The sequence below is a fragment of the Chiloscyllium plagiosum genome, unplaced genomic scaffold, assembly GCF_037043375.1.
Source record: "Chiloscyllium plagiosum isolate Xiang-an unplaced genomic scaffold, Cpla_swu_hap1 HiC_scaffold_20, whole genome shotgun sequence".
NCBI lineage: Eukaryota > Metazoa > Chordata > Chondrichthyes > Orectolobiformes > Hemiscylliidae > Chiloscyllium > Chiloscyllium plagiosum.
Genome location: NW_028270158.1, coordinates 17,910,716 through 17,928,989, shown reverse-complemented (window position 1 = coordinate 17,928,989; position 18,274 = coordinate 17,910,716). Strand labels below are relative to the sequence as shown.

The 18,274-nt window shown below is 39.4% G+C and overlaps 2 protein-coding genes across 2 annotated transcripts in view; one reads left to right on the top strand and one right to left on the bottom strand.

Annotated features, from left to right (window-relative positions):
- wipi2 (WD repeat domain, phosphoinositide interacting 2) overlaps positions 1-3,093 on the top strand; it is a 74,841-nt gene extending 71,748 nt beyond the window's left edge. The window contains exons 11-12 of the mRNA XM_043711917.2: positions 795-925; positions 2,192-3,093. Coding sequence (XP_043567852.1) covers positions 795-925; positions 2,192-2,310 — 250 coding nt within the window. The 3' untranslated portion in view covers positions 2,311-3,093. The remainder of the gene's footprint in view (positions 1-794; positions 926-2,191) is intronic.
- A 6,779-nt stretch (positions 3,094-9,872) lies between these two features.
- The window catches only part of arpc1b (actin related protein 2/3 complex, subunit 1B), a 32,916-nt gene continuing 24,514 nt past the window's right edge, over positions 9,873-18,274 (bottom strand). Inside the window, exons 8-10 of the mRNA XM_043711918.2 lie at positions 13,210-13,406; positions 11,201-11,291; positions 9,873-10,315 (exon numbers count right to left, since the gene is read on the bottom strand). Of these exons, the coding sequence (XP_043567853.1) occupies positions 10,277-10,315; positions 11,201-11,291; positions 13,210-13,406 (327 nt within the window). The 3' untranslated portion in view covers positions 9,873-10,276. The remainder of the gene's footprint in view (positions 10,316-11,200; positions 11,292-13,209; positions 13,407-18,274) is intronic.

Sequence of the window (18,274 nt, the reverse complement as noted above, 5' to 3'; positions counted from 1 at the left end):
ACAGGTACAGGCGAATGTTTAAGAGTTTTGAGTTCATTCAGTATTCCAACAACAATAGGGTAGAAACTGTTTTGAAACTGGCTGGTGTGTGTGTTCAACTTCTGTATCTTCTGCCCGATGGTAGAAATTGTAGAAAAACATTGCCAGGGTGGGATGGATCTTTGAGAATGCTGCCAGCCTTTCCTTGACAGTGGTCCTGGTAGATGGATTCTGTAGATGGGAAGTTGGCCTTTGTGATTGTCCGGCCGAGTTCACCACTCTCTGTAACCATCTCCAATCTTGAGTAGTACAGTTGCCATGCCCGATAGTGATACATCCAGACAGAATGCTCTCAATGGCGCACCTATAAAAGTTGGCAAGGGTATTCGCTGTCATGCCAAATTTCCTCAGCTTCCTGAGGACGAAGAGATGTTGGGCCTTTGTAACCAGTGTATCCACATGAGTCCAAGAAAGTTTGTTGTGGATGACCACTCCCAGGAGCCTGACTCTCTCCGCTCATTGCACCTCTGTGTTGTTAACGTGTGGGTGGGGGGGGGCAGCATGAGTAACACCCTGCCGAAAGTCAGTAATGAGTTCCTTGGTTCATTGACAGCTAGGTTGTTCTCATTGCATCATTTTTCCAGGTCTTCCACCTCCTGAATGTAGTCTGTTTTGTTGCCATCTGAGCTTCGACATTCTTTTTGGTTCAGTCATTCAGATTCATTCTAGTACATTTCTGATGGCCATGCAGTGGAATTAATTTCATGTGATTTTCTTTAAAAGACTTGATTTCTCTGCTGTCTCTTTCCTTGTAGGCTAGATGGTAGTGTGGAGTCAGCCAATGAGATTCTGGAGCCTTCACCACATGACCGGCCATTAGTGTCTCAGACATACAGTTCACCTGCTGCCAAAGTTACTTATACCCCTTCATCGCCAACACGACATGGTAAGGAGCTAGTAGTCATCTTGAATAATCAATCTTGGGCATTCATTTGATGCATTAGCAGGGAAAACAATTAAATACACAAAGGAGAAAGGAATAGAACAGGATGCAGATATAATGACCTGCAGTAGTATGGAAGCAGTTGGGCCAGCTATCCTGTTTCTGCACTACAAATTCTGAGAGTTGTTCCAAAGGCATGATTTAATTGGAGAAGTACAGGTTTCCTCCCTTAATCCATGAGATTGTATTCAGAATAATAATTACAGTAACAAGTGGAGCAGAAGAGTAGGAACAGTAAGACTAATACTTGTATGCAGTCCCCAGTTGTGAATGGGTTCTGTTCTCTGGTTCGTTGGCAAGTTGATTTATATGCAAATCTGAGCACAATGCAGGACAATTTAAAATGTATCCTTTATAAGTACAAGGAGACATTCATATGTCAGAACTTGAAAATTAAAAATGAATACATTCCAGAACTTGATTACATTCATAATTAAGAGTGTTTGTAATTTGGATGTTTTGTATCCCTGTAGTGTTATTGTAACGATTGTGGAATTTTTCTTTCTTTCATTTATTTGTGCGTTAATTTGCAGTTGTTCAAAAATGTTAACTGCAACCATTGTAATGTTCATCAATAATTGCTTTGATATTTCAGAGCATGTTTGTTATGACTATTGTCTAGATAGCTAAAAGAAATTTTTATTGATTGTGAGCATTCAAAGTATCAGGTTCATGTTCCAGGTTTTCATAAACTATTGAGATAGTGGTCAGTTGTCTGGAAGTTTCAAATTTACAAATTTTGCTACTGTGTTTTAATAATGAGCTTCTGGAGCACAGAAACATGTTAAAATGCTAGCATCTACACTGAAATTCATCAGCTCCTTCATACTGCCTCAGTAACACTTGTTCAATCTGTACTAGTTTATTACTATAAGTACTTGAATATAACACAGCATTTTAAAGCTCCATGCTGTTAGCAGGGCTCTTAACATATTGGAAAAGATTATCTACTATTTACCTTCTGTTGATGTCAGTAGGCAGTAAATTGCTGATGGTGTGGGATCTCTTAGATTGCTTTGCTTTGACTGAATAGGAAAGGTTAAGAAGGACACTGGCCAAATGCTGGCAAATGGGATTAAATTAGTTTAGGATATTTGGTTGACATGGATGGGCTGGATCAAAGTGTCTGTTTCTGTGCTGTATATCTCTATGACTATGATAAATTGAAATTACTTGAACTTGTATTTTTATATCATCTGTTCTGTGCAGCCTATCCGGAGGACCAAGGAGCAGTGGGCGGAGTTGAACCAGATGATGATTTGAACATCGGCACTCTGCGAATAGATGAGGACAATGAGACTCCTCCCTTGATTCTTAAGAGCGAGTGACCTTTGACTTGTGAACTGGCACATGTTGACAGAATGAACACTTGCAATTGACTGTATTGTGATGCTGCTACAGACTTTTATCGTTGCAGGACAGAAAGTGAAGTATGAAAGGAAAATTTTAAATAAAATTGTAGCTGTAGCTTAATTCTTTAATATTGGGTAAGAAGTATATCGTTTCTCTCTCTCCCCCCCCCCCCCCCCCCCCCCGGCCCAGTGGCTTTTAATTCCTGTACAAAATTAGAGTAAATGTCTTATTTTTCCTCCTTCTGGCCAAAACAAGACAATGCTGCCTGCTGCAGCTTGGAGCCTATTTGCTTTGCATGTTTTCATGTGCCAAGAGTTGAGAGCTTAGAAGCCACTATAATATTGCCAGTCTAGCTGTTTTCCTACTGACTTCATCTCTAGTTACGTCACTCAAATGAAAAAATTGCGCCTTGTTGTTCCTCCATCCTGGTTAATAGGTTTCCAAAAAGTTGTAAGGTAGCAACCTCACCCAATCCAGTTTTCTTTTAAAAATGATAGAATGTTCTTTCTCGCTTCCTGTATTTGGGATTTCATGAAAATTTGTTCAGCTGCTGAAATCAGACTCTAATGTGAAGTTGTGGTCCTTAGAATTTCAGTCTTTTGGGGCAAACTGATCATTTTTACAAAAAAAAACTTGCCCCAAATAGGGATGGTTCATTGAGTGTGACACTACAAATGAATCTTAAACTTAATCCTAAGGGTTTAAATATTGAGTGAATATTTGTAATTTGCTCTGAAAATAAAAACTGGTATACCATGTTTTTGAATTATGTGGTTACAACAGTTTCTTTTCTAGGGAGACAATATTTAGGGCACTACTTCTTTCCTGCCTCTTGACCTCTTTGCATTTCTGCTGGCACGTCGTTAATTGCTTGATGTGTGTCAGATGGGGTGGGGTTGCTACTTTGTGCCTAAGATTGGAGAACGGTTTAGCGATTTGGGGTTTGGAATTATCCAGTTGGACAAACTTCAGCAAGCCAAGTCCAGGCACCACTGAAATCCACTTGTACTCTTTGGGCAGAGTGTTTCAGAAACCTTACAATGTAGCAAATAACTGTTTTTTCATTCTTGACGGTTGCAGTAATAAAGAAGCACATTTCAAGTGCTGATTGTTAAAATGAGACAATTGGAAGGGACCATAGAATAGTTTTATTTTTCAGCTTTAAGTTAAAAATGTGAAGGTTTTGCTTGTATAAACGTTCAATGGTTCAACATGATATGGAAAATTAATTTGTGAGAGTTGCCGAGGAGAGGTAATGGTTTGCTGGAATTTGGCCATTTCCACAACTAAATGATACAGGAGAGACCAATTTGTTTTTACGTAGGTATGAAATGACTGGATTGGTATGAACTGCACTGTTCTACTTACAACCCCCTAGTTATGATGGGGGAAAAAAATAACATTTTTATGACTTGTTTAATCTGTGATTGATGTTAGTCAGTGCACATCTTGTTTAGGATTAGTACCACCAAAACCTATTGAAAACCTGGGTAATAATAGAATGCCCATTGATTATCTAAGTGATGATTATAGAAGAGCCCTCTTATCTCCTAGTATTCATAGATGCCTGTTACTTATAAGCAATCAGCCTTAAAAATTCTGCATTGGTAATTAATGTAATTTACTTGATAGTGGCATTGAAGAAATTGGCTGTTGCTTTTAAACTCATCTGCAGCTCTTCAGGATGTTACTAGCCAATTCCTTTCAGCTCCTGTCTGTGGCTATGCTTAATAGAGTGCACCTGACTAGAATTAAGCTGATATTCCTAACAATTATCCCATCTGCAATCTACTGTTATCCAAGGGGTCTCATTTGTGCTGGTAGGTGCCTTGCATGCCCTTCGACCAATATTGTAATCCAATTTATTCAAGGATGTGATTGGTGATGCTAAAATGTTCCACTGTTTAGATGTGTGTTGCTGAAATGTTGCACTTTTATTGAAGTTTGTTTAAAAGATTGACGGAACAATGTGAAAAATCGTTAGTACTGCAGCAGAATTAATCCCTGCACTGTATTCTATACCCCACCAACTGGTTATGGGGGTTTTTGAAGCTAATGTTTGTTTTTGGAGGAGACTGCCTGCAAATGTCCCAAAACTGCAACATTACTTGTGATCTTAAGTCCGTACCCACGTAGTTACCATCGGCAACTTTGGTTTCTAGTTGTGACGGGAAGCCAATCTAAAATTATGCAAGATGTGGGGAAACTGGCCACATCTGTTAGATTTTATACTCAGCGATAATATTTCCTGAGCAAACTAAGATTTCACATTTATGGTATTAATAGTATTGTATAAAGCTGGGCTTTGCCAGTGAGTGAATAATTTAGCTATTTGGACATCAGAAAAGGCAATTTACAGGACTGAATGAGCTGCTTTCAGCTGTGGCTGTATTTAAAGCACACAGGTTGGCCTCAGGGTCCCAGAACTAGAGAAGGAAAGCTTGAACCTGACTTTCCCACTCCTGATTGCTATCCAAAAAGTACTTCTCTAAAAGATGAGGTGAGAATTGGGCTCAGCTCTGCATTACCCTTTGGGTCAAAAGAGTTGACAATCCACTAAAGTCCAGACCCTCAGGTAAAGTGTGGCTGTTTGAATTCTGTACCAGAACTTGTCAAGGAGACTGCGACCACAATGCAGCAAAGAATCTTGGCCTTCGCAGTTTGCGACAATGTAGGGTGACTGTTATGAGGAGGTAGAAAGAAAAGTGTATTCTGTGAACTACATTGAACAGAAAAGCCTTTTATATTTTAACTTTTGACACTGACTTTTTCTAGACTTTGGTTTATACTAAGTGTGATCCCAGAATTAAGGTATATTTCTGACATGATGTCCCATATTGCTTCTGAAATATATTGTTATCCTCAAAGATTACACTTAATGTTTGATGCAGTACCATCCTTCTGATAGCATAAGCATTTGTTTTATAGTATGAGGGCATCATTCTTGTGTTGAGTAGCTTTTTAAACTGTTGGGTTGTTGCCTATCAATAGGAAATAAGTTGCGGAATGGGATCTATCTCCCAAGGGATATTGTTCCTGATTTCCTCCTCAATTGACTCGAATAAAAATTACAGAGCAGTTTTTTTGCCAGTTTAAAAATGAATTTGGTAAAACTGTTGTAAATTGAATCATTTAGTTTCCATCAGAGGTGAAAGACAATGAATTTGCACATTTTAGCACAGTGGCTCTGTATTGAAGAAAGATTTCAAAAGAAAATTATTAAAAGCAATTAACTAGTAAAAAAGAATGCTACTTTTTAATTTTTTTTTAAGATGCCTCACTACCAGATGATGGGATTGATTGTGGCAGGGTTGAGTTTTAGATGCTGGTGGTAGTTATGTTGCTTTTCCCCCTTTACCAGTTCCCTCATAGCTTGCAGCTGTGAGATACAATGTTCAATAGATTGAGGAAAAGTGCACCAAGTACTTTGAGGCTACCTTCAGCAGCAATCAACAAAGGTCTCCTGATGGATTTCATTTCTCTGGGGTTGGGTGCATACTGTGGTGTCCTGCAGTTAGGGACAGGAAATATAGTTCAAGAAGGCACTTATTCCTGCTTATTATTTGTTCACTACTTCAGCTATAGAGAGGATAAGTAATCAAAAGGTGTCTCAAAGTCCTTTACAAGCAAAATAAATGAACACAAAGTGAGGACACTGTTAGGTTTCACTGTAATCATCTCTTAATTAGTCCATAGCTACTTCAAGTTTAGGAGTATCAATAAAGAGTGTGTACTTCATATACTGAAGTCATACTGCTTTCTCCTATTGGTATTGCTTCATAACCTGACAGCTTAGTGATAATGGTGGTTTTTTTTGGTAGGTGTATGCTGCTAAATACAAATCTGCTCACTCCTGCACTCAGATGTGTTTATATTATAGATTTTGCTGATATCCAAGTGCTTCCTTGAAAAATTGTAATGCCTGCCACAAATAGTATCACTGGATTATTCACAACCATCTTCTGTTTATAGCCCCTAGCTTTGGTCTCATCTTCAACTAGAAACATCATTGGCTACCCTTGCATAATGTTGCATATCGGTAACCTTAAAACTGTGCAATTCCTGATAGTCCAGCAATGTTATTGGCATTTCACATTCTCCCATGAGTAATATATTGCAATTACTTGTTAACCTTCAAGCTGAACTATGGTGGATGAGATCCATTTTGTATAGGTCTCTACTTAAGGAAAATATGTCATTGAATAAGAGTGGTGAGTTTCTATTGCAAAATCTGCCAACTATAGTCTATAAATATTAACTACAGACCAAACAGGTCAATTTTAATTATTAGAGGCAAACTTCAGGTAGCTGAGCACGCAATATCAAAAAGAATGGGTAAATAATTTGAATTGGTTTCCCAAGCGGTAGATGATAGCTGCACAGGATGAAGTTGTGGAATGCTGTTCGAGGAGAAAGGGGACCGGGTAGCTGAAGGCTTATGAAGTTCATGAAAAGGAGAGTGTTTTGTTTGGAATTGGAAGAAATTAATCATTTCAGCCCATGCCTCTAACCAAACTAAATTTAATTTTTATTCAAGTTCTTAATGACAATTTTGAATTTTAAGGAAATGATTGGTTCATGGTAGAAACTGATCTAGTGGGTTTCTCATCTAGGACATTGACTTTTTTTTTAAAAACTATCAATACAAAAGGAACTGTTAAAATTCTCAAGGATAGCAATTTCCATCGCAAATGCTAATGTGTTACAAGCAAGTAAGCCCAGAGCTTAGTGACAATTATGTTGGAAATGAGAAAATAATCAAAGACTATTTTTTCCTGAAGAATTAATTGCACAGAACTAGGTCATCACTTAATGTCGCCAGAAATTGGGGATGCTGTTAGAAGGAAAACAAAATAGCTCTACTTGTATAATAGCAATACAGACAGGCTGTGGGTTGTGAACATGTCCTATTCTCAAGCCCATTTGCAAATTAACAATGTAGGACAATATAAAATAATTTTAAGCAGGAAGAAACCTCATGTTGGATCTTTTGAGTTTAATACACACCTGTAGGGGTCATATCTGTAAATCAGGGCCCCCTGTAAAGATGGACAAAATTGTAGAGCTGGAAATGAATCAGTTGATACAGTAACAAACACAGCTTATCAGTATGTTTGACAGCACCACACATTAGGCTCTCTGAATTTCATTCTTGCAAGTTTTCTGATCTGGGTTGGAATCCCTATGTTGGACCCAGATCAAACTAAAAATGGTCTTACCTTTGGTGGAGTCTCATGGCTGAATTTCTGAGGCAGGTGTCTTCCCAGATGAAGCCACTTGATCAAGCCCACACACTATTCACAAGTGTTATTAATTTTGTCTTGGTTCATAAAGTATTTCAAAGTGGATCCTAATACAGGGTGGGTGGTGTAGTAATTTTGAAAATATTTAGTTGAGCAATGCTCACGGTGAGGACATCACACAAGCCAACCACCGGTAGCAAATACAAGCATAAATTGAAAGACATGATGCTTTAATTGTTCAGCATTTTTACTTAATCTGTTAGTGCATCTGTTACGAATGAGTCATAGTGGCTCACTGGTTAGCACTGCTGCCTCACAGCACCAGGGACCCGGGTTTGATTCCAGTTTCAGGTGACTGTGAGAGAGAAATTTGCGCATTCTCCCTGTGTCTGCATGGGTTTCCTCCCATAATCCAGAGATGTGCAGGTTAGATGAAATGGCCAGGTTAAAGTGGCAATAGTGTTCAGGGATGTGTAGGTTAGGTGCATTAGTCAGGGGAAATGTAGAGTTTATAGGGTGGGAGAATGGGTCTGGGTGGATTATTCTTCTGGCGGTCAGTGGGGACATGTTGGGCCAAATGGTCTGTTTCTACACAGTAGGGATTCTATGATTCTTCTGATTAGCTAAAGTAGTGAGAATGTCAGATGATGATCATCTGGATTTCCAGAAACCATTCAATTAAATCCTCCCGAAGAGGCTTGGCTAATGTTGAAGACATCAATCTGGTTAGGAAATTAGCTGACTGGAAGGAGACAGATAAAGGACATTGCACATGTACTGCGTAGCCTACAAGATGGTGATTTAGATCTGCTGATTAAGCAAATGGGAATTATTTTGGAAAAATGATTTTTATATAGTTAAATGTGAAGTCATTCACTTAGGACCAATTTTAAAAGGATAAAACAGGGTGCTTTTTAAATGGTGATAAGTTAGACCACCAAGTCCTTTGCAGGTCCACTGTTCTAAGTACATGTAATTTAATTGTCAAACAGGTACAGAAATAATTTATAGTTATTGAAAAGGTGTTGAAATTATGCAGAAGTTAACACAGAGCTCTTGATTAGATCACATGAAGGACTCAGCAGTTTTGAAGACTACAAGTTACAGGGCACAAACATCCTGGATTATAATGGTATCAGGACTCCAAAGATTGACCTACAAAGGCTAAGTAAAACAAGGGTTGTATTTCCTGGTAATTAGAAGGTTGATGGATGATTTGATCAAAGCTTGGAATAAAATGTAAATTGGAAGAAACTTTCTCCTGATGAATTGTCAAGATGTAGGGGATGTTGTCTAAAAATCAGAGCGATAACTTTCAGGAATGAAATTTAGAAATTTCTCTGCAAACAACAATTGGTCCTAGGTATTAGTCATGCTCTCAGAAGAACCGCTTTGAGGCTAAATGGCCTTTATAGTTTCTAAGTTTGGATTTGATACACTAGATGGCAGCAATATAGATCAGGGATTACCATGATTCAATTTGCAGTCAGAAACAAACAAACTCTTTGACATTTGAAAACAATAAGGAAACGATCTGGGTTGAGACCTCTTGGCAGATAAGAACTGGAATACCTGACCAAAACTGGAGTGCACAGGAACACAGTGTATGAAGTCAGGGAGTCAATAGTTTCAATAACCTGTAAATAATTTACGAAGATGGAGAATGCTAATGGATTTACTAGATTAATAAAGCCCAGGAGCACATAATTTGATCCATCAGTCCTTGTCTGTTTGCTGGAACAGCTATTCAATTACTCCTGATACCTTTTATTTTTGGAAGTTACTATTGAAATTATTTTCCTTACCCTTTCAGAGCATAATCACTGCTTGAGAAAAGTTATTCTCTCCCGAGCCTGTCTTTTTGCCAATTACCTTCTGTTATTGTCCTTTGGTTACCTGTCTACTTGTTACTGGAAACATCTATTTATCTTTTTTGAAAATCTTCATAATTTTAAACATCTCTATTAAATCACTCTTAAATCTGTTCAGCCACAACTTACTGTGGAGAAGATTAATGTTTTAAAACTAAGAGACGATGAAATATATAAGCAACAGGAGGAAATGTGTAAAACAATTATGCAACTGAAACAGACCCCAAAACCACCCTGAGCACAGGTCAGGTTAACTGTTTTTGCCTGTTTTCTACCCACTGAACATGCATCCTTTGTTCAAGCTATGTCAGTATCACATTCTCAGATGAGTGCAGTATTTTACTTTTTGTCCAAACTTAATGGAAGAATTGCTTATTCCCCAGTTACAAACAGAAGAAAAACAAATAAGAAAACCAACTAAAATGTGCTTGATTAGTTAATTTTATTACTCCAAGAATTTTGATAGATTTCATCTTATGACCAGCAAAGATAGCCTGGAACTAATTAAACAGCATAGATTCTTGCTTCATTTTAGAAAATCTTAAGTTTAAACTGACAACCCCTGAGGACACGAAATGGAACTTGCCCAAGGCACCATACGCAGCATTTAAAAGTAAGACAGTCTTTGCAAAGCAATTCACTGAATTTGAGACTCCTGTACCTTTAAGTGTACCAGGCATTGTTAGGTACATGGATTATAAGAAAGGGCATCACTCAGTCAACATCTTTTGCCTTATTTGAAATGTTGCATTAAGCATAGGTATGTGAAAAAGAATGGCAGGGCAATTTAAGGACTTGCAGATTTTAAAAGACATTGGTCCAATGATTCAGACAATCTTCAAATCTTTCAAATCAGCTTCCAGCGTCTGTGAGGGAGAAAAAAAAACTCATTTTAATCTTCAAATGCACTTTTTCCAAAAAAAAGTTTTTATCATGCTGTTCTGTAATGAGAGAAGCCACACTCCAATTTGTCTTCCATTAGTAGATCACAGGACAAAGGTTCAAATATTCCATTTGGAAAAGTTTTGAGTAAAATCACCTTGGAAAAAAAATTCAATTTCCAAGAACAGTAGGATGTTTTCAATTCCCAACTGGCTTTAAAGCTTGAGTTTTTCCAGTTTGTGTCAAACTGTAGGCTGCTTTGCGCTGTGCACCCAGTCTCAATAATTATTTAATACCAGGTATAGCCATGTAGCTGTTAGTGACAGGAGATTCTTCTGTTATGAAAGAGACACTCAACTTGTTACGCCACCTGGTGGCCAGATGTTTGAACACAGCACCATGGATTAAGCAAATTTGAGACACCAACTGGATAATAGCAGGGAGGTATTTGGAAAGTAAGTGAAGTGAATGAACCACATCAATACATTTTCAAGAAAAGTGTTCTGTAGCAGAACTAGCAACCAGACTGCACCTTTTAACACAGGTTGTCAAAATTTGAACTGTTTCTCTATTTTAGCATGGGGATGGGACTTGTTTCCTTCACCCTACTGTGATTGCCTGAGTGGAAATACTGCTTCTATATCCTTACATCTTACTAGAGTTGGGGGAATGCAAAACAAATAGTAGTTGGCTCCAAGTGCTGAGATCAGATCACAGATTAGGCTCCTGTTTCTGAAGTTCAGTACCATACTAGATTGTGTTGCTATATCGCAACAGTGACTCTACAGATTGTACCCCAACTTAATGAGTTGTAGCATCTTGTGTGGGTATTGGGAGAAGTGGAGAGGAATAGTCAGTGTAACTTTTACCTTAATATCCCAGATTGCCATTCCACCATCCATACCAGTGGTACAAAACTTAGAACAGTTCTTCTTTCCACCCTCAATAATGGAAATTTGGCTGTAACAAAAATGAAGAATTGAGGTCTTAGTTAGATATCCCTTTCAAATCTACAAATACTGAAATCAGGCAGGAGGTATTGTTCATAGTAATTTACATAAAGCAGAACAGCACATTGCTGTCACTTGGAAGCACTCAGCATTTTCGCAGCTGAAATGCACAAACACTTGGTGAAGTTTGCTGTCAAATAGTAAGGGTGCGGACTAGAAAGTTAGCCCACTCAATGTAAAATTTAAAAAGTTACTAGACTTGTAGGTTTGAGACCAGAAATCAGATCTGATTTACTTTTTAACAGATTGAGCATATAATTATTATACAATATTATGTAGAGTTCTGGTTGATTTATGCTAACCACAGAACAGAAATCCAGGCAGTCAGCTGTTAAGAAACAACTTGTGAGCCATCAAGTTAAGATTCCTTGGTTTTCATTCTAACATAAGATTCTGTTCAGTAAAACTCTGCAGTTTTGAACCTTAAAGATCAATTGGTTTCTTTTACTGACAAACTGCTCTTGTGAAACCTAGTCAGTTTGGCAAGGTATAAACCATTTTAAAAAAGGTGAATAAATTTAACCTTTGTTGTATGGAACTAATTCAGAAGCAGACATAATATGCTATATAGACACGCAGACTTAAGAATAGGTCATTCTGTCTCTGCTTGTTCATTGGGGAATGGAAGGCAAAGCGCAAAAAGTCAAAACATCAGAATACAAACAAAAGTGAATCAATGGCACATACAACTTTAGACGTTGCATAATAGACTGCCTGACTTGTTCTCAAGCCAATCTCCATGGGTGTGGAATACTGAGTCACCCAGAATGCTGAAATGATTACAAGAAATAAATGTTTAAACTGCACTGGATGGAAAACAAAATTCCTGGTTGTGTTCAGTATCTTTCTGAAGTAATAGATTTTCATTGACCAGATCATTTGGATTAATGTTTATAAGCTGTGATATATAGCCATTTTCTATCGTATAACTACTGCCCTTAAACAATTTTTGATCTCATTGTAGTTTGATCTTTCCAAAGCCTGATTTCAATGTCCATCTCCAATTTTCCATTACAGATGACTGCTGCTTTACACCCTCTCCACATTGCGTTTCACTGCCTCTTGGAAACCCTTTACTCCTACTAAGCTGCAAACTTAATTTCTTCTTTCACACTCAGTATCAACCCCTTTTCCCACCTTGTTGAACATTCTGAACAATTTATGCTTTTGGAGACGGTCATTCCTCCAGATTCTTGGATCTGTTGAGCAATGACATTCCTCCAGGAAACTAGTCATATAACATCTGCTCTTTCATGAGCTGTATGGTGGACCTGAGCTATAATCTGCGGGATTAGTTTGGCATCAAGAGTTGTAACTCTCAGGACCGGAGGTGGAGGCATCAACACCCTGAACACAGTTGTATGTTGCAAGGTTCCTTTGCTTTTCACTGAAAATACCTCCTCATAGGTCATGTTGCAACTGAAAGTTCCTTGGAAGCAGGTACAGGATGGACAGCCAATGTTGGCTTGTCCCAATCCTGTGAAAGCATTGATGGGCAAACCTAAGCCATCACTGTTTACCGGCAACAGTTAAAATAATGGAGAAAGTGGTGATCAAATGAGTTAGGATAGTTTTGTATGGACTGTAAGGCTTCCTTCTTGGCCAGAAGCTTCGGTTTTAAAACTTAGCTCGAGTCACCTATTTTACAACATTTGATTGGCTCTCTATTTTGTTTCTCAAAAGTCTTTCATTTAAGCCTCACACCAAGAGTCTGTTTTATGCTTACTGTTCTCCTAAAACAAAATGCCCTAGACTTGAAAGAGCAAATTTATCAAAATGGCAGGTAATGAGGAGAATTGTTGAATTCATGATGGTGCAATGAGCAGAAATGTGAAGTGGTACTTTTGGAAGACAGCTGCACTCCTTACCTGATGCTGTTCTTGTGCAGGGTCTCCAGGCTGGTGGTGGTGTTATCAGCTGAGGCGGTTTTGTCCAGGTTCCTGAACTTTGCCAAAGCTGTCATTCCACCTTGCACCTTCTGTTTGGGAATGTCCAGTTTCTTGCTGAACGTCACTGTGTCTTTGCTGCTGTCATAAGTGAACAGCACTGGGTAGCAGTCGTGACCCTGAGAAAAGGCGGCAGACACAAATTGAACCCTCAGTCCCACTAAGTTGCAAAATTGCTTACAACTAGTGAATTAATTTTATGCTCTCTTTGCCTGCTGTCATCTTTTATTGATGTGCATTATGTAAGATACTACACAAGTGATTAAATGTAAAATTTTGAAAAGATTTCTCCTTCCAATTGTTTTTTAATAATGCTGGGCTGAGGATATCCAGGCACATGTAGTCCTTTTAAAAGATCCCTTGAGGGCAGTCACCGTGCAAATCTAGTCAGGCTAACTTTCACAGGATCAGTGAGAAGTTGGCCTTGCTCTCAGCTGGCAGCAATGAGCAATTTGATAGATATACCCCTCTTTGCTTGGATGAAAGGGATTGAAAGTGAGGTTATGAATGTGAAATCACTGTTTTTAACAAGGGTGTCCAGGCAATGCACCCTTGTTAAAAACACCGTGATTTCACATTCTTAACCTCACTTTAAATTGTGCCATGCAGGGATTGAATGTCTTGTTCGGGGGTAGCCAACAACCTGAGAGTCATCTTTTTGGGGAAGCTGCATTAATTGAGCAACAATATTAGGGATAAAGGTTTCTTGGAATAACAGTACCATCCTGAGAGCTGCTAGGCCAGAGGAATTGTCTCTACCAAATTTTCTCTTCTGAAACACTCCATAACCTTATCTTTGATCGAACGTTTGATCTTCTACTTTTTGCAACTCTGTGTTGTATAATATGAGTGGAGTGGAGTGCCTTGGGATATTTTGTCATGTTTCAGTAAAGGTATTGATGTACATCATTTTTTTTGGTTCTTCTGGCAATTATCTTAAATCTATGTCTTCTCCAGTGGAGACAGTACCTCTTCATATACTCTGCTCAAACTCTATGATTTTTAGCATTTCATTAAATCGCTTGAACCTGGAATTCCTTGTTCCAAGCTTTTCTTCATTTACTCTGTGTCAGGTACCATTCTGGTAAAATCACCTCTGCATCTCAAGTTCTGACATCCTCCAAGTATGTGAAATAATTGTTTTCATAGAATTGTTGTGGTGCAGTGGGAGGTCATTTGGCTCGTCCAGCCTACACTGGTCCTGAGCATTTTAATTGAGTACCAATCTTCTTGCCTTTTCCTCATAACTCTGCGCAATGTTTCTATTTAAATAATCACCAAATGTCCTCTTGAATGCCTCCATTGAACCTATTTCCACCAATATGTCCAGGCAATGCATTCTAGACTCTTAACTACTCAGTTTTTCTCACCTTGTGTTTTATTGTAAATCTCTTTAAAGCTGTGTCCCCTGGTTCTTGATCAGTTTGAGTAGACCAGACCCCACATGATTTTGAAAACTTCTATCGAATCTCCTCTTAGCCTTCTCCTGCCCAAGGAAATGAGTTCCACTGCTTCATCAATCCTTTCATCCCTAGAAACATTCTTGTGAACCTCTTCTGCAATCTCTCCTGTGCTTTCCCATCCTTCCTGTAATGTGGTACTCAATACTCCAGCTGAGGGATGACCAGTATCAACATTTATTATAACCTCCATGCTTTTATTTATATGCTCTAGCTGTCCTGCTACCTTTAATGCCTTATGCACATATACTCCCAGGTTTCTCTGTTCTAAATGGTGTTCAGAACTACTCTCCTCTATTCTAACTGTCTCTCTTGGTTGTTTATATCCAAGTGTATCAACCTCACACTTCTCTGCATTCTCTTCACCTGCCACCTATCCTCCCAATGTGTCAATGTCCTTTTGAGGTTTAACACTTTGCTCCTCAGTGGTGTAGTGTGCAAATTTTGAGTATCCCATGCATGCCAGCATCCAGATCATTTAGTATAAATAGGCAAGGTAGTTGGTTAGCTCACCGAGCTGTTGGGTTATTGTGCAGATTTTTCGTTACCGTACTGGGTAATGTCATCAGTCTGAATCCCGTGAAGCGCTGTTGTTCTGTTCCACTTTGTTTTTCTGGTTCGGTCTGTTGAGGTGAGTGTCACTTCTGGGTCTTCTCTGCAGCAGCTTTCCTACTTGGCCTGTGTGTTTCCTGATGGCCTTTTTTTGGTTGAAAACCAGACTTCTAAGAACTCTCTTGCCTGTCTCTGGTTGGCCTGTCCTAGGATGGTAACTTTGGCACAGTTGAATTGATGGTCCTCTTGGTCTGTGTGTACAGAGATGAGGGAGAGTGGATCATGTGTTTAGCAGCCAATTGGTGTTCATGAAGTCGGATGGCTAATTTTCTACTTGTCCAATGTAATGCACATTGTAAGGTATTTTGTATACTGTATTGGTCCTGTATGCTGTGGGTATGGGGTCCTTAGTGTGGCTGTAGTTTGGTGTCCCACCATAATACCTAATGGTCATCAGTCTGGTAGTTAATTTTGATATGTTTCTCACATAGGGTAAGGTGCCCAGTGTGTTGGTAGGTACAGTAACTTCTTGGCGTTGTCTGTTGGACAGACATGAATAGACAAAGCTGATGGACAAAGTCGTTGCTAACAACGGATACCCCAAGTGTTCCTCTTCTTTGCACTGTATGTTGCAGTGTGTCACAGCTATTTTAAACTGTTCAAAGATTTGTAGCTCGAGTGCTCATTGTTGTGGTTCTGTTCGCCGAGCTGGGAATTTGTGTTGCAGATGTTTTGTCCCCTGCCTAGGTGACATCCTCAGTGCTTGGGAGCCTCCTGTGAAGCGCTACTGTGATGTTTCCTCCGGCATTTAGAGTGATTTGTATCACCAACTAGCCACAAAAATACATGACCAGCTATCCTTAGTAGCACACACTCAGGCGACAAGCAACATGAGTTCAACTGGGACAACACTACTATTATAGGACAAGCCAAACACAGAACAGCCAGGGAATTCCTAGAGGCATGGCACTCATCCACAGATTCAATCAATAAGCACATCGACCTGGACCCAATCTACTGACCACTGCAGCGGACAGCTAGAACTGACAACTGGAAGCGGCAGGTACAAATCACTATAAATGCCAGAGGAAAGATCACAAAAGCGCTTCACAGGAGGCTCCCAAGCACTGAGGTTGTCACCTAGACAACATCTGCAACACAAATTCCCAGCTCGGCGAACAGAACCACAACTATTTTAAATATTTAAATATTTAAAAATCTTGACATAGCTCCATTTGTGGACATTGGGATGGTTGTTATTGTAGTTGAGGAGCTGGTCCAGGTGGGTGAGTTTCCTGTATACTTTGGCTGTAAACCCTCCATTGGTCATCCATTCTACCATGACATCGAGGAGTGGGAGTTGGTGGTTGTTGTTTTCCTCCCTGGTAAACTTGATACCACTGAGTATACGGTTGATGAGGTGGTGTTTTTCTTCCACAACAAATGTCATCCACTTATCGTATCCATAGTTTTGGTTGAATCAGCAACGGCTGTGTTTTCAAGTCTCAGAATGACTGCTTCTGCTATTAATCCTGAGATGGGAGAGCCATTGGTGTGCCATTGACCTGTTGGTAGATCTGGTTATTGAAGACAAAGTGGATGACAAGGCAAAGGTCTAGAAACTTGACCATGTTGTCTGTGCTCCTAGTGTTGCTTGGAATAATGGTCACTAGATCCTCTCGTAGTGTGGCAAATCCTTTCCTTGGCTAGTGGTATGTCAATGGAGATTAATAGGGCTGCGACATCAAATGAAACCATGATTTTATCCTTGTCAATTTTAATGCTAATGAGGATGTCAATGAATTCCTGGGCCCAGTGAATGGAGTGGGGTGACCCACTGACTAGGTGTTTCAGTCTATGTTGTAGTTCCTTGGATAGTTTATGTATTGGTGTACCTGATGGTGAAATTCTGGGTATGAATGGGATGTCTGGTTTGTGTACTTTGGGGGAGTCCATAAAAGCAAGGCATGCTGCAGCCTTCTGGTTTCATCCTGAGCTAATCTGTTTTGGTTAACTGTCCCGTTTTGTTTAAGTTTGTTCAGCGTGTATGTAATCCTATTAGCCAGTTGCACTGTTGGGTCTATCTCCACCTGTTAAGTTTCAGTATTGTCCAGCAGTGTCAGTGTTTTCTCAATGTAGTCCTGTCTGTTCATTATATTACCAGTGGACAAAGGACATATGATAGTTATAATATTGTTTTTATCCTCCAGGAGTCCTTTCAACGCTTTCCTTTCTGGTGCACTGTGGATGTTCCACTTGTTTCTCCCAGGTTAGTGCAGGGACTATGGTTTGCCGGATTGCCTGCTGTGTCTCATTGGTCTTCAGTATTGTTGCTAAGGCAGCCAGGAAGTCGGTTCTGTCAGCGTCTTTGTGGTTGTAGTTGGGTCCGCATATATTAGAACGGCTTTCTCATTGCCATTGAGTGTTCTGCTGGAGAGATATCTCTTCCTGGTTATGGTCCTATGTTGTGCAGTGATGATGGCTTTATCAACAGTGGTGGTCCATTGTTTGTTGGTAGAATTCCTGTACTGTGATTTTTGGCGTGCAGTTTTCCAGTGTGTATTTTTGAAGGTGATTATGGGCATCATTAATCATGACCCATAACATCCTGCGTTGGTTCTGTACTGCCGTGTGTCTGGCCTGTGGGTTGTTTAGCGCTTTGTGGTAATCTGTTGTCTAAGGCATTCGTGGAGGAAGTGAAGTTGCTCCTGGGTAGCACTCTGTCTGTTGGTGATCAATTCAATTCATCAATTTAACTACGGCAAGTTACTATCCTAGGCCAGGCCAACCAGAGACATGCAAAAGAATTTGTGGAAGCTTGGTTTTCAGACAAAAAGGCCATCAACAAACACAAATAGATCCAGTGTACAAACCAATGCAGAAAAGACCCGGAAGTGACGTACACCCCAGCAATCTGGACCATAAAACCAAGCAGGACAGAACAACAGCGCTTCACAGAAGTCGCACTGATGATG